This window comes from Pleurodeles waltl, chromosome 6 (genome assembly GCF_031143425.1).
Source record: "Pleurodeles waltl isolate 20211129_DDA chromosome 6, aPleWal1.hap1.20221129, whole genome shotgun sequence".
In the NCBI taxonomy this organism is placed as follows: domain Eukaryota; kingdom Metazoa; phylum Chordata; class Amphibia; order Caudata; family Salamandridae; genus Pleurodeles; species Pleurodeles waltl.
This window is the reverse complement of record NC_090445.1, coordinates 588,911,319-588,928,073: the sequence shown is the minus strand read 5'-3', so window position 1 is coordinate 588,928,073 and position 16,755 is coordinate 588,911,319. Positions and strand designations below refer to the sequence as shown.

The 16,755-nt window shown below is 44.1% G+C and overlaps 1 protein-coding gene across 1 annotated transcript; it reads right to left on the bottom strand.

The window, feature by feature from the left end:
* Nucleotides 1-769: 769 nt before the first annotated feature.
* Nucleotides 770-12,530, bottom strand: RPS10 (ribosomal protein S10). The gene is made up of 6 exons (XM_069238843.1): nt 12,424-12,530; nt 6,449-6,598; nt 5,017-5,188; nt 3,978-4,055; nt 2,770-2,825; nt 770-854 (listed from the first exon to the last, which is right to left on the bottom strand). Exons 2-6 carry the CDS (start codon nt 6,596-6,598, stop codon nt 813-815), a joined length of 498 nt encoding a protein of 165 aa, XP_069094944.1. The 5' UTR covers nt 12,424-12,530; the 3' UTR covers nt 770-812.
* Between the last annotated feature and the right edge of the window lie 4,225 nt (nt 12,531-16,755).

The following is a 16,755-nucleotide window of genomic DNA, read 5'->3' as shown; positions in this document are numbered from 1 at the left end:
ACATCTCAACCGACACCTGATGGAATGCTGCTGAGGTCACCAGAATATTTAAACGGCAACCCTCCATAAAGGCGCACTGCCACTTTAAATAAAACTAATAATTAAACTGCCACTTAAAATAAAACTAATAATTAAACATAACACTAGTGTAACCCCAATGAGAATGAGACGGCTCGCCATTGCTGCCACCGAGCCACATGCTGAAAGGGTTAACTTTGACCCAGTATGCAGAGCCATAGCAGGACAGCAGAGGCAAAGGATCCCAGTACCTAGAGTGGTGGCGCTTTTTATTACCTGCCTGCCCTGTGGCCTTTCAAAAAATTAGACAAAGACCACCCAGTGTAGAGAAAGAAAAAAAAATCCTGGGCAGCAATGCAACTGAGTAGTCAAAACAATAGGCATTCTCAAATGTTTGATGTCGGCTGTTTTTTTTTTTTTGATCTATTAGAACATTCACTATACAGGCACGTTAGATTCAATAAATATTTAAGCGTCAGTGAAAAATAAACGCTTATTGGTGTTCCTTACACCCATGTGCAAATTCCTGTCGTAGGTTTCTGGGTAATTGAAGGCTGAATATGTACTCAAGCCCCAAGAGGCCCAACTTTAGAAATACCCCAGAACCAATGAAAAAGGTTTCGAGCAAAAAAATACACTGACTGCGTTGGACTTCAACCACTTGCACCCAATCCAAGATACCTTCGATCCACGCATCCCACCTTAAACAGTAAAGAAGTAAGTACAGAAAGATCTTATAAAGCAGATGCTGTGTTTTTTCAAGAACTTTATTTAACACAAATCCAAAAGAGAATTTATTGAGGAGGCTGACCACGTCCACGGCCAAATCCACCACGCTGCAAGGCAAAAGAAAAAGTGTCAATACAGAAAGTTCACCGTGGCTCATAAATGTATCTGCTTACATATGTTAATATGCATTTCCAAAAGTCAGTACAACGAACACCCAATCCTGCTCCCAAAAACTGAAAGCAGACGCTCATGAATGTGCTCCCTCTGCCACAAACCCAGGGTTTGTAAGGGAGGGGTCTTAACCACACACAGCTGCAATAGCTTACATCCTTGATGCACAACCCCGCCAGTATTTTATTTTTTGTTTGGCGGGGAGGGAAGAGGGGGCATTTTTTAATTGCTTTCTTAAAACTAAATATATAAGGTTAGGAGGATTGATAACAAAACGTACCAGAATGCCAAAATACTGTTTTGGCAGTACAAAGAACAACTTTCATGCCATTAAAAGGCTAGTGACAATATACTTGTGCCAATGATGCACGTGCAATGTGCATAGTCCAGTAGCTCATGAGTCCCCCAGTCCACTGAAGTTAAAAGGAAAGCGCTAAGCATTCCCGGACTATTTGCAAAGCAAAGCTAAAAGGGACCATAACTCCACGACCCAACACACCATGTATTGAGATCCGTTTCTGAAGACTGTTGGGTTAACAAACATAAGTGTTTCCTTTCTACCAGCAGGTTTGGGGTTCCCAAGGGTTTTCAGGTGTCGTTTGTATTTGCATCTTTTTAAATGAAAAGCTCGTGGTTTGTATCAGGGAGTCAATTTGGGGCATGGGCAACAGGTTTATTTCACAAAAGAACAAAGTTGTGGAGTGGGTGGAGAAAATCTGATGTGCAAGGATGTGTCACTCGACAAGTTGGAATGGCAGTTAGTTATTTATTACCAAGTCAAACATGCCTCACAATTTGCTCACACCGTCAGCAGGCAGAACCGTAAGACAATACAGGCATCTTGGAAACTTTCGACACTAGGCTTGTTTAGGTCCATCGCATGATATAAAGAAGCTGGGGCCAACATGCATTGTACCTACAATTTGCTTGTGCATTCAGGAGCCATGCCACGGGAACAATTTAGCACAATGTGGGTACTAGGCCAAACGTCATTAGTTTTAACATGGAGGTGTAGCCCTATGTGGCATTCAGCTTAACTACAGTCCCATAGAAATGTGGACACCTCTAAGAGGATAGCAGGAACTCCAACCATGTTTCATGGGAGACACGGGTCTTGCCCAACTAGATAGTCGTAGAATCAGTACTTGATAGGGGAATATTTTTCGGATCCAAACACGCTTTATCTCAATGCCCCCAAAGGGATTAACAACCAACATCCCGTAAAGTAGTTCAATGAGGAAGATGAACTGGACAGGTGGCGCAATTAGTTTCCAGTTCTTTGCACTTAACACTTTGGGCCGCGAAGCAAAGGACAATCTATGCCTTGCAGACAGCGCTACTTGCAGCGCCTATCCATGGTACTTGGCAACACTACACTGCAGGCTCTTTCCGCAAAGATTTGTTCAAGATAATTTGACCAAACTAATTTAAAAGACAGATTTAGGTTTGTTGCATTTTAAGCTCCGGTAAATTCTTTAGTATACACAACTTTTTCAACATCCATGGTTGTGATAGAAAAGATAAAAAAGAAAAAATAAACACACAAACACTAAAACGAACACTTCTAAAAATTCTAGGAGTAAAGCACGATTCTACCTTTGGGGTACATTAATTGTTCTGATGCAAGCCGAAAATGTGTACGTGCCAGTATTAAGGGTGTATGTGCTAGTATTTAGGGCTTAGAATGTAAGGCGAAGGTACTAAAGTGTTTCAGGTCAAGGACCTGAACTTACATCCGCAAACGAGCCAGGCAGTGCAAGAAAAGTATTGGGGGGGGGGGTGAACTGTATTACAAACGCAGCCTGACCGTGACCCAGAAAATTATATAGGAGGTACAAAAGAAATACTTACAAACTGGAACTCTGTAGCAGCACCTGCACCAGCTTCTGCCTTTTTGTCAGCACCAGCTGTAATAAGAATTCACATTAATTTTAACGTCCTTTAGATAGTATCCAAGGAACACAGACCTCAAAACACCACTTATCAATGCACCCCTAAACAAAAAGATCAATCCTGCCAATTACAATGTTAGCCGATATTTTTCAGGGGCTCACCCTATGCATACCATATTTACAATTCATGCTAATCTCAAGCTCAAAAACCTAGTGCGACTGCTTCACCAACCGAGGAAGTCTAGAGCAGCTGCTTAATTCTATTCCACAGTTGCACCTTCTCATCCATGGCAATTTAGCCATGCATCTGTATGTACCATAACCACATTTCATTTTATTGGCAAAGGGACTGCGATTCTTTAGCCCTTGCGGCAGTGGTGACCAACTTGTGGTTTGGAGACCCCTGTGGATCCATATAGTCTCCTCATGGGGTCGGCGACTGCTTAGAAATTTAATATAACAAATTAATAAAATGTATATAAATAACGTGGCTATCTTTACAATCTAAATTGGAGACATACTATGAAGGTCAAGGAATTTGAAATTGGAGGCTAAAATTAAAATTGTATCTTCAGATTGCTTCGTGGGAGCAGTGCAGGGGCATCAAACAGAATATAGTATGGGCGATGTGTGGCTTCCGATGAATTTGAAAAAAGCTCCAACATCCCTTTTCAAAACTGTATTTTTTTTATATAATGGTTTTCAAACTGAATAGAATGGGTTATCATTTGTGTATGGATTTTAAACGAATGTTTCTGTATTTTCTGAGGATCAAAACAACAATATTTAGGCTGTGGTCCCCGGCTTCTAGTAGTGTCCTTAGATTCCACTAATGATTCAGTGGGGGTTCCCAGGTTCCAGTAATGATAAAGTGGGCACCCACAGTGCCAAAAAGTTGAGAACCACCCAGGGTTAAGGATCAGTAGAAAGTGTATTCTTCACCAGGGGCAGGGAAGAACCATCTCCCACACACAAAGAAAGCAACTGACATTTGAGGCAGCGTATAAAGGCAGTCTAAGCAACCACTGAAAACTGAAAAGGAAACGTACTCGGGTAAACACATTTATCAACTCACGGGCGGAGAAGGGTTACATCTAATGTACACATGGATAGATATGCAGACTTCAGAATCAATCAAAGACAGAAATATCACTCGGGGATACTTACGAGGAGCAGTAGTGCGTCTGTAAGTGTCTCTGTCAGCCTCACCACGGTTGAGACGTGCGGGACGCTCACCCTCAAGACCTAAAAGGAAAAACAGAAGTGAATCAAGTTATTGGGCAACAGCTCACACAATACCATGGTCATGGTACTACATGGTCCTCCCTTAACGGCACCAACAATTTCTCCATCACGGAAATGTTCACTGAATTGGAAAGCATTAATTAGCAAAATGGCAGAACCCTTCCACTCCTATGCTACCCCACTCTACTAATTCAAGACCGCAAGGGAAAGATTTGATGTTTAGTGTGTGATGTGTAGATTTTTTTCTTTAAATATGTTCACTGTAGGACTCCCAAAGATTCTGTCAGATACTGTGCTTTAATGGGAATGCAGTGGCATTTCTCCATCGGAGTGGACAACATGCATCTAAAGTATCGACGTCTTCTCTTCGTGGGTCAAACGGATCGTTTTTTCAACATACAGCAGCAGCCTCAAAATCCTTAACATGCTCCCCCCCCCCCCCCCAAAAAAAAGAGCAGGCAGAAAGCTTTACTGGAGTAAAAACTTTACTGCCTTAAAGGCCTGGGGGGAGCTCTCCAGCTCAGAACAGACCAGGTACTTCACTAGCAGTTAATTTTTTTATCAGAAACTTAACATTGTTGCCCATCAAGTGTAGACTTCTGTAATACCAGGAAGACAGCCAATCCATAAATGCAGTGGCGATTCCCACAATGGAAAACTCGGATTGAAATTAACAAACTCTCCTTTCTTTGTGGGAGATTCACAAATTCCTGAACCCCGAGAACAGCAGCACACTCGCCACTGATCTGTGGCAGATCAGATTAAAAAAAAAAAAAAAAACAGAAAGCCGAGTGGATGTAAAGCCCTAATGATTACTGCCACCTACCTAAACAGTTTTTCTGAAAACGTTTTCCACTTGGGCATCGGGACCTCTCTCAAGACAGTTGCGTCTTAAGAACAGTCGTCATTACAACAACTGCAATAGATAGCATAAGAAATGAATAAACCACTGTTTTTGTACCTTTGGGCCTTGGTCTGCCGGTCTCTGGGCGGCTCCTGCGCAGAGTAGCTGGTACAATTTCAGGGGGCAGATGCAGGAAGTCTCTCAGGTACTGGATGCCCTCGTTGGTCAGATACCAGTAGAAATGCCTCCAGGCAAACTGCTCCTTCACGTAACCACGTGATTTTAGAGACTGAAAAGTAGCAGATACATAACAGATCATTCTCCTAATCCCGCTTTCAATTTAAAGTTGATGTGGTCTACTAACTGGTGTACAGAATAATCTGTTTACTACCAACCCCACAAGTGCTAGACAAGAGCTTTTAGAGTACTCAATAAACATCTATAAAGCATACAAAATACTTAGCTTTGTTGCCAGTGATGAGCCTTCTCCCACCCCTTGAAAGCCCTACTGCCACGCTGCAACTGGGCAGCGCCAAGCAGGCTCACTTCACCCTTGCACTTAAGCATGTTCAATCCAGCATTATTAGAAATAATTCACCACACGTCTTCAGCATCTCAATTATCCTCCACTGAGGCAGAGCCAAAGCTCCTCACAAGGTGTCTACCTGTATACATTATTGAACTTACTTTGTTAACCAATTCAACAGGCAAAATCCTATGGCTGTTTACAGTCAGTAGGAGTTCACAGCATGCCGTCAAGACCCCAAACACTACTCCCAAGCATACTACTTTTACTATCTTTTCGTTGTCTGCCCTACATACCTAGCAAACATCTACCCTGCATATTAGCCTTATTGCACACCAAGGACTACAAATGTAAAAAGTGTACCGCTTTAAATTCCATAGCCCTGGTCTTAGTGTCAATCCATGGCTGGAAGCCCCAACACCCCACTAAAATTGTAATGGCCTTAAAAATCTATCATGATCCAAATGATAAAAATTCAGATCCACAATCACAAAGAGGGTCCTTGTGGCTAAGACGAGTTGCACTACTAAGATTTATGAACTTCAATGGTCTTTGGGAACAAGTAAGATACTATTCAACAAGGCTTTTAAGGAGGGGCCAACGAACTCACATGAATAGCCAGTGAGAACACTAACCCCTTTAAGATTTTATTGACTGAAAGACTCATTTTCTTTCATTTAAATAACCCACCAACTCAAACATTTGGCTATGGCAGTCAGAAATACTCTGCCTTTAGGTACACCACAGCTCTAAAAATCTTTTAAAAATAAAACAATGAAGATGCTTGTCTGAAATGACAAGTGCTGCCAATAAAAAAAATCCATACTAAACACTCCAATTGCTGATGCAAGATCAATTCTGTGTCTACTGTGAATCAGATGCTTGAAAAAGCTTCTGCATCTGGTCTAAAATCAAAACGGCAACATGTCTCAAACCAATTTGACAACACAGAAAATTAAATCCCTTGACGTTTTAAAACAAACGTGATCAATTCCAAGCTATGTTCTTCAACTCGTTAAGTACCTGCATGGCCTTCATTACATGTAGGTTGGGGACATTCTTGTCAGCCAGCTCCGGATGCTTGGGCATATGGACATCTTTCTTAGCCACCATCACTCCCTCCTTGAACAGGAGCTCATAGATAGAGATTCGGTTCTTCTTGGGCATCAACATCTGTAACATAACACTTACATTATCGAGCAGCCCCTTTTACACCCTAATTTAAAGTGCCTGCCCCCCTCCTCCCCAAGCATATGTGTGGTCACAAACACACTTATTGTTCCCAATGGATCAGGAAGTACTTCATAAATGAAAGGGAAAAAAAAAAGTGGCCACCCACGAGGTTTCTTTTAGCAACTCTGCATAGAGGCAGATAAACAGAGCACAGTTTTGTAAAACTTAGATTTAGTAATATAATTATTGCACTAGCAGTATTACGATGGATTGTGCATGCCACCAACAAGGCTATTTAGACTAGTGTAAAACTAAAAAAAAGCACAGGGATGGGTATATGGTGTTAAGTGGGAGAAGCCCATGCGGTAAACTGAAAAACACACCCACCCCTATGCAGTGCTTAACCCTGGGGTCTTGCATAGGTTGACGATGAGCTACCAGTAGCTTGCTGAGTGCCACTGAGTAGTTCATACAGTTGTTCGTCAGCAGGCTTGAGAACATACAGTAGCCCACCTGATAGGGAGGCCATTTAAAATACTGTGCCAGTTTCTGTGAGGGCGTGAAAGCTGGCAGTGCAGGGTGATGCAGTTCGCACTTAGGCCCTCATAACTACTTCTTCACATAAGCTACCCATGTCAATTTAGCATCCTTTCCCCTACCCAACATCCTAGGGATTCTAGAGGTACCCAGAGTGTTTGGGTTCCCCTGAAGGAGACCAAGAAAGTAGCCAAACTTTTTTTTTTTTTTAATTATTGGGGGGGGTGCAAAAGAAGGCTTGTGTCCCCTCCCCCCGAAAATTGCATTAACAAAAAGGGTTTGTGGTGGTAAAAATCACCATCTTCCCAGCTTTCAGGGACAGCGAGTCTTGAATTAGAAAACCCAGTTTTTCTACACCATTTTGACATTTTACTGGGACATACCCCATGTTTACTATTTTTGTGCTTTCTGCCTCCTTCCAGTTAGTGACAGAAATGGGTGAGAAACCAATGCTGGATCCCAGAAAGCTAAACATTTCTGAAAAGTAGACAATTCTGAATTCAGCAAGGGACCACTTGTGTAGATCCTACAGGTGTTTCCTACAGAAAATAGCTGAAATAAAAGAATATTGAAATTGAGGTGAAAAAAACAGCAATTTTTCTCTACGTTTTACTCTAACTTTTTCCTGCGGTCAGATTTTTTAAAGCAATATACCGCTACGTCTGCTGGACTCTTCTGGTTGCAGGGATATATAGGGCTTGTAGGTTCACCAAGAACCCCTAAGTACCCAGAGCCAAAAAAAATAGCTGCATCTTGCAATGGGTTTTCATTCTATACCAGGTATACAGCAATTAATTTGCTGAAATATAAAAAGTGAAAAATAGGTATCAAAAAAACATTTGTATTTCCAAAATGGCCACAAGATAAGGTTGTTGAGAAGCAGTGGTTATCTGTACATATCTGAATTCCGGGGTGCCCATACTAGCATGTGAATTACAGGGCATTTCCAAAATAGACATGTTTTTTTACACACTGCCTTACATTTGGAAGGAGAAAATGTAGAGAAAGACAAGAGGCAATAACACTTGTTTTGCTATTCTGTGTTCCCCCAAGTCTCCAGATAAAAATGGTACCTCACTTCATGGGTAGGCCTAATGCTCGGACACATCACATTTTCCCAAGAAAACAGAGCTGTTTTTTGCAAAGTGCCTAGCTGTGGATTTTGGCCTCTAGCTCAGCCGGCACCTAAGGAAACATAGCAAACCTTTGCATTTTTGAAAACTAGACATCTAGGGGAATCCAAGATGGTGTGACTAGTTACCCAGAATCACTTGCAAACCTCAAAATTTGGCCCAAAAAAAAAGAAAAAAAACCACACACACTTTCCCTCCATTATTTCGGTGACAGAAAGTTCTGGAATCTGAGAGGAGCCACAAATTTCCTTCCACCCCGCGTTCTCCCAATAAAAATGGCACCTCACTTTTGTGGGTAGGCCTACCGCCCGCAAAAGGAAATGCCCCAAAACACTATCTGGAAACATCAAAATTATTAATTACAAAACTACCTGTTTTTGCAGGGGGCACCTGGGTTTTTGGTCCTGGGCTCAGCAGCCATCTAAGGAAACCTACCAAACCCAGACATTTCCGAGGGAGTCCAGGGAGGTGTGACTTGCGTGGATCCCCCAATGTTTTCTCACCCACAAGCCTCAAATTTAACTTGAAAGAGAAAGAAAAAAAGAAGAAAAAAAAAACCACACACACACCACCCCTCACCCCCCTCATTTCGGTGACAGAAAGTTCTGGAATCTGAGAGGAGCCACAAATTTCCTCCCACCCCGCGTTCTCCCAATAAAAATGGCACCTCACTTTTGCGGGTAGGCCTACCGCCCGCAAAAGGAAATGCCCCAAAACACTATCTGGAAACATCAAAATTATTAAATACAAAACTACCTGTTTTTGGTCCTGGGCTCAGCAGCCATCTAAGGAAACCTACCAAACCCAGACATTTCCGAGGGAGTCCAGGGAGGTGTGACTTGCGTGGATCCCCCAATGTTTTCTCACCCACAATCCTCAAATTTAACTTGAGAAAAAAAAAAAACACAGGTTTCCTCACATTTCTGTGTGGGATAACCGCACTGGGACAAATTTCATACCACCCAACGTTCCCCTCAGTCTCCCGGTAAAAATAATACCTCATTTGTGTAGGTGGGCCAAGTGCTTGTAGACTGTCTGCCCACTGGTGGGCAGAGCAACTTTGGTCCCATTGATCTGGGGTGGGGGTATGGCCATATCATCTCCCTCTAATTTTGGGAAAAAAAATAAAAATCTTCCCTGGTGGGCTTTCCGGGGGCAGAAATTGTCTAAATACAATTTGCTGCCACCCCCTCTTCCCCCCAGGGGAGCGAGACTTGCCTAAGGGGTCGCTATCCACCTCTATATAAAAAAAAAAAAAAAAAAAAAAACCAAAGGGGGGGGGGGGATTCTGCCGCCTAGAGGTTTTTACTCCCCTTCCCCCCCAACTCAATAGGCTGATCTGCCCCCTGGGTGGAGGGGCAGAAATTTAAAAAAAATACCCCTCCCCACCGGTGACCCTTGCCTAAGGGGTCACCCCCCCCCCTTTATATAAATTGGCCTAAAAAAAAAAAAAAAAAAAAAAAAAAAAAAAAAAAAAACACGCCGCCCTGGTGTCTAGTGGTTTCTGCAGAAATGGCCTAAATATAATTTGCCCCCCCCCACCCCCCCCCCCCCCCCCCGGGAGTGACCCCTGCCTCTAAAAACCAAAAAAGATCCCTGGAGCCTAGAGGTTTCTGAGGGGTCAAAATCCTTTATGGGCAGGTTGCAAAAATGTGGCAGTTTTCAAACTTTTTTTTACCCCATTACATTCTACTGTTCTTAACATAAATTAGGCATTTGCATCACAAAAGTGACAAACGTTTCTACAATATGCCAGAGGCCTTGAACAACAAGTATAGCTGTTAATTTATGAGCACCCATGCACGAATCTTAAAGAGCAGAAAAAAAAAAAAAAGCAGACCACATTGGGGAGGTAATCCCATCTCCACCCCTTATCCACTGTCATCAGATTTCAGGTGAAGAAACCGTACCAAATGAGTACACCGCACACAAGGGAGTGGTCCCTGTCCCTCATCCAACCATACAGTGGCCTATTTAATTAAATGGCGACAGACTAGAAGGGTCTGTCTTTTCTGACAGCTAGAGTGAGTAGAATGGGGCCCACAGTCATGTTTGACTTTGCACACTTCAGTGTACCCGAGCATGTAGGACAGAGCCCTAAAACCATGTAATGAGTTCTGCTTCTCAGGCTAACATAGGGCATTGGAAATTTTCCACTGCATCGCCAAAATAACCCAAGAGCCATATCGGTGAGGCTGCATTACATTTAGATTAGGGCATTAAGCCTAACAAACAGGTCTCCAGTTTTAAACTAACATTACCTAACTAACCTACGGGATTTAGTGATTGCCAATATTTGGGGATCACTGGACAGGACTACAGCATATGATAAAAATCTGAATCTGATACTCTCCATCAGAAACACTGATACGTATTTCGTGCATCTTCTGAGGTTTATATATGATATGGGAGTATATTAGGCTGTGTAAATGTAAACTTTCTGGACTGTACACTCGATTCAGGATACAACTGCTAGGTATTGTAATCCTTTTGTGAAATCAATAGGAAACAGTTTTCTGCCAATATCTTCCTTCCATCTTGTTTACAAATAACAGATCGTAAAACCAACCGTAAAGAAGCAATACCCGAACTAAACATGCATGAGAAGTGTGCTGGTGTAATAAGTCATAATACAGCTATATGCGTTTAGAGATTTCCGCTTGGTCTGTAAGAGAGCAATGCGTGCAAAGGACAAGATGTAGATAGAGCACATTACTATGGATATCTTCGACTAGCACCACACTCGTCTCCTTCAACGTGCTCTGTCCCAGGGTTGAATCCCTGGTAATTTTACTAAGATTATACTATGGGGTAGAACAGACAATTCAAAATGACCTAGCTTGAGAGATGTTACACCACTTAATGTGTGTAAACTCCATGCCTACAGAGGGATCCTTCTGCTCAGCCATCTGCTGGTTTACCGCATCCTTAATCTTGTTTGACATAATGTTGCCATACCAATGTACCAACAATAGTGTGAGAATTATGGCCCCAGTCCACGAGCAAACGAGTGTGCGCACCGGGAGGAAAGAGGTCTGCAATTCTCCACTACAAGATAAAAAACAAATAGGGCCACTACAGAAAACATTCTGAAATGTATATGCCCGATGCACGTATCAACAACAGCCGCAAAACATTGTTATACCTACGCCAAAAACACGCAGCTAGACTTTAAACAGGAAAGGCCGATAAAAAGCTGTTAGTCGATGACGCACGGGGTCACAAAAGTATAAGTGAACAATACTGAGGTCAATGCATGTGTAAAAAAACACTAGCTGAGAGAGCTCATCCTCATTTTGGGATCAAGCTTTTTTTTCGTGACCGTACTTAAAGACATACGCACGGGCAAAGATTAAGCAAGAAGTAACTTTCAGCCTAGCATCTATACAGTTGCTGTCTAGCGCCTACCCATTCAGTAACACCCGTCTTATTTCCACGTGGTCAAAAAACTATCCAAGTATAGTAGAAGTGAATATTAAATGCCAACCCGGAAGCAGAGCTGCTTCCGTGCCTTTTACAATAGAAATAAATTACTGGTCGCGTATAAATCATGAACAACAGCGCCCAGGCACCCCCGAGTAAAACATCCTGTGGACAAAACGTAATCCGGTTTCTACTCGCGCAAATTCTGTGAATTGCTCTCAATATGAAGAGTCTAGTTTCCGGCGATTATAATTATCTGAAAATATGGAGTAACTAATGAGAAAATGCATAAATACGCACGTAGAAAATGTCAGGTTTAGCAAACAGCCAGCGGTTTTAAACGGTGCTAAATTCAGACTACAACTCCCATGGTGCCCAGGGTTCGGATCAATGCAGGCTCCCCAAATCCTTCCACTAGTTTCCAACACCCTAACCCCGCTTAATAGCGCCCCCAACTTAAGAATTCCCTCGCTGGGTCCCACTCTCCCGGTACACCACCATACGAACAATCTTATCCGTTTGCGAGGGCGGAGTGGCGGGATTACTTGGCGCAAAGGGGGTATTTATCTCCAGCCCGGCAACCAACGGCGTAATCCGGAGAATAAAACGAACCGAAACTCCGTTTGAGAAAATAAAGGTATCAGTGACAGCGTAATGTGCCCCACATCATACTCGAGCGGTCGCGTAGGTTTAAAAGCAGTTATATCAATAGATGGAGCCGGATACACTCACCTCTGCGGCTGCTTGTGGGCCTAGAGCAGGAAAGGAAGGAACATGCGCAGTACGGCACGTCTAGCCTTCTCCCTCAGGACCCAAGCGCAGGGCGGTCTTCGCATTGCCTGATTGGAAATACACGTTTTACATGTTAAAATATCCAGTATAATTGCAATATTTTGAGCAGTGCTTTAGGTAACATAATATCGAGCGACACGTTAACTGACACAAAAGACATACTTGTAAATTTATTTTTTACTGGAGAATTTCCTACACACGAAACCAACGTCTCCGTAAAAAAAGAACAGACGATGGACGGAATGCTGAACAATACGAAAGTTCACCCCCGTCACAAAGATCACGGTTTAATCCATCGTTTTTTAAACTCAAATCGCTGCCCCAGTTTGGTCCTAGCCATATGCAAATCAGTCTTGACTCTGCTTCCAATGGGAACAGTCCCAACCCAACTGCCAGGACAAGTCCTTCCTGGAGTGAAAACAAGCATTCTGGGAGTGGTTTGGGGGTATCATCTCTCATCAGCCATGGTAGCTTGAATCCATTGGTGTAGTGAGCACTGGGCCTAAGTCTGGGCATACTCTTCCTATTTAAGGCGACAAAAGCAAAAAGAAGAGATGATTGATGGAATGCTGAACAACGCAAACATTTAATCCCCAGTCACAAAGATCTGGGTTTAATCCATTGTATTTTTGCGCATAATGCCACCTGTTTCGACCCAGCCATATGCAAATCAGTCTTGACTTGGCTCCCCATGGGAACAGTCCAACCCGAACTGCCAGGACAGGTACTACTGTAGGAGGCTGGCCTGGCTTGTAGTGGGTACCAAGGGGTACTTACACTCTGTACCAGGTCCAGTTATCCCTTATTAGTGTAGAGGGGTTTCTAGCAGCTTAGGCTGATAGAAGGTAGCTATAGCAGAGCAGCTTAGGCTGAACTAGGAGACATGCAAAGCTCCTACTATACCACTGGTGTCACATGCACAATATCATAAGAAAACACAATACACAGATATACTAAAAATAAAGGTACTTTATTTTTATGACAATATGCCAAAAGTATCTCAGTGAGTACCCTCAGTATGAGGATGCCAAATATACACAAGATATATGTACACAATACCAAAAATATGCAGTAATAGCAAAAGGAAGTAATGAAAGCAGTGTAAAGTTACAATGTATTGCAATAGGAGCACATAGGTATAGGGGCAACACAAACCATATACTCCAAAAGTGGAATGCGAATAACGTATGGACCCCAAACCTATGTGAGCTCGTAGAGGGTCGCTGGGACTGTAAGAAAACAGTAAGGGTTAGAAAAATAGCCCACCCCAAGACCCTGAAAAGTAGGTGTAAAGTGCACCTATATTCCCCAGAGAGCACAGAAGTCGTGATAGGGGAATTCTGCAAGGAAGACCAACACCAGCAATGCAACTAAAGTGGATTTCCGGACTAGAGTACCTGTGGAACAAGGGGACCAAGTCCAAGAGTCGCAACAAAGTCGAGATTGGGCAGATGCCCAGGAAATGCCAGCTGAGGGTGCAAAGGAGCTGCCACCGGATGATAGAAGCTGTGGATTCTGCAAGAACGAAGAGGGCTAAAAACTTCCCCTTTGGAGGATGGATGTCCCACGTCGTGTAGAAGCTTGCAGAGGTGTTCCCACCCAGAAAGACCGCAAACAAGCCTTGCTAGCTGCAAGGGTCGCGGTTAGGGTTTTTGAATGCTGCTGTGGCCCAGGAGGGACCAGGATGTCGCCACTTGGATGAGGAGACAGAGGGGGCGCCCAGCAAGTCAGGGAGCCCTCACAGAAGCAGGCAGCACCCGCAGAAGTACCGGAACAGGCACTTGGAAGAGGAGTAAACCAGAGCTCACCCGAAGACACAAAAGGGAGTCCCACGACGCCGGAGGACAACTCAGGAGGATGTGCACTGCAGGTTAGAGTGTCGGGGACCCAGGCTTGGCTGTGCACGAAGGAAATCCTGGAAGAGTGCACAGGAGCCGGAGCAGCTGCAAATCACGCGGTACCCAGCAATGCAGTCTAGCGTGGGGAGGCAAGGACTTACCTCCACCAAACTTGGACTGAAGAGTCACTGGACTGTGGGAGTCACTTGGACAGAGTTGCTGAGTTCCAGGGACCACACTCGTCGTGCTGAGAGGGGACCCTGAGGACCGGTGATGCAGTCTTTTGTTGCCTGCGGTTGCAGGGGGAAGATTCTGTCGACCCACGGGAGATTTCTTCAGAGCTCCTGGTGCAAGAAGGAGGCAGGCTACCCCCAGAGCATGCACCACCAGGAAACAGTCAAGAAGGCAGCAGGATCAGTGATACAAGGTTGCAGTAGTCGTCTTTGATACTTTGTTGCGGTTTTGCAGGCGTCCTGAGCAGTCAGCGGTCGATCCTTTAGCAGAAGGTGAAGAGAGAGATGCAGAGGAACTCTGATGAGCTCTTGCATTCGTTATCTCAAGAATTCCCCAAAGCAGAGACCCTAAATAGCCAGAAAAGGAGGTTTGGCTACTTAGGAAGGAGGATAGGCTATCAACACAGGTAAGAGCCTATCATGAGGAGTCTCTGAAGTCACCTGCTGGCACTGGCCACTCAGAGCAGTCCAGTGTGCCAGCAGCACCTCTGTTTCCAAGATGGCAGAGGTCTGGAGCACACTGGAGGAGCTCTGGGCACCTCCCCTGGGAGGTGAAGGTCAGGGGAGTAGTCACTCCCCTTTCCTTTGTCCAGTTTCGCGCCAGAGCAAGGCTGAGGGATCCCTGAACCGGTGTAGACTGGCTTATGCAGAAATGGGCACCATCTGTGCCCATCAAAGCATTTCCAGAGGCTGGGGGAGGCTACTCCTCCCCAGCCCTGACACCTATTTCCAAAGGGAGAGGGTGTAACACCCTCTCTCTGAGGAAGTCCTTTGTTCTGCCTTCCTGGGCCAGGCCTGGCTGGACCCCAGGAGGGCAGAAACCTGTCTGAGGGGTTGGCAGTAGCAGCAGCTGCAGTGAAACCACGTGAAAGGTAGTTTGGCAGTACCAGGGTCTGTGCTAGAGACTCGGGGGATCATGGAATTGTCTCCCCAATGCCAGAATGGCATTGGGGTGACAATTCCATGATCCTAGACATGTTACATGGCCATGTTCGGAGTTACCATTGTGACGCTGTACATAGGTGGAGACCTATGTACAGTGCACGCGTGTAATGGTGTCCCCGCACTCACAAAGTCCGGGGAATTTGCCCTGAATGATGTGGGGGCACCTTGGCTAGTGCCAGGGTGCCCACACACTAAGTAACTTTGCACCCAACCTTCACCAGGTGAAGGTTAGACATATAGGTGACTTATAAGTTACTTAAGTGCAGTGGTAAATGGCTGTGAAATAACGTGGACGTTATTTCACTCAGGCTGCACTGGCAGGCCTGTGTAAGAATTGTTAGATCTCCCTATGGGTGGCAAAAGAAATGCTGCAGCCCATAGGGATCTCCTGGAACCCCAATACCCTGGGTACCTCAGTACCATATACTAGGGAATTATAAGGGTGTTCCAGTATGCCAATGTGAATTGGTGAAATTGGTCACTAGCCTGTTAGTGACAATTTAGAAAGCAGAGAGACCATAACCACTGAGGTTCTGGTTAGCAGAGCCTCAGTGAGGCAGTTAGTCATCACACAGGGAACACATACAGGGCACACTTATGAGCACTGGGGCCCTGGCTGCACTAAAACAACATATATACAGTGAAATATGGGGGTAACATGCCAGGCAAGATGGCATTTTCCTACAACTACCTGGTCTGGAAACAAGAATCCTGGGACCGGTTTAAGGGTATCACTCCTCATCAGCCATAAGTATTTACTCTTTGGATTTGTATCAGTGGCTTCATGCAGTAGGTGCATTAGTGATACCTCATATTATATGCAACAGTGGCTTTTTACATTAAATTCAGTCATAATCCCTTGCATTATATGTATCTATGACTCCTAATACTGCTTACATAAGTGCCCAGCAGTACTGACGATCAATAAAGACTGAACATCAACATAAGTACTAAACACAAGTGAGGCCCACCGTTATCAGAGATCAAATGGCCAATAAGCCATCATTAGGAGAAACATAATCTGTCACAATTGTTCACTCAGCCATGGTGCATACTTATTGGAATTTAATGAATGACGGAATTGCACTTGGTCAGCAGTGTCATAGAAACTTGCCCACTTAGGGAAATATGCTAATTTTCCAGTGAACTGGTTTGAAATGCACACCTCTCTTCAAAGAATAGGTTTAAAGCCTAGTGCAAAACTTCTACTAATTTTATTGGCCTTTAGTTTGAAGTATAAGCAAGCATCTGACCAC

What these genes read in the sequence shown, in the direction of transcription:
- RPS10 (XM_069238843.1), bottom strand. Translation starts at nt 6,598, where the DNA reads ATGTTGATGCCCAAGAAGAACCGAATCTCTATCTATGAGCTCCTGTTC. An exon ending in ATGTAATGAAGGCCATGCAG is followed by an intron (nt 5,189 to 6,448) that starts GTACTTAACGAG and finishes GCTACTTTTCAG; the next exon opens with TCTCTAAAATCACGTGGTTA. An exon ending in CTGCTACAGAGTTCCAGTTT is followed by an intron (nt 855 to 2,769) that starts GTAAGTATTTCT and finishes TTTGCCTTGCAG; the next exon opens with CGTGGTGGATTTGGCCGTGG.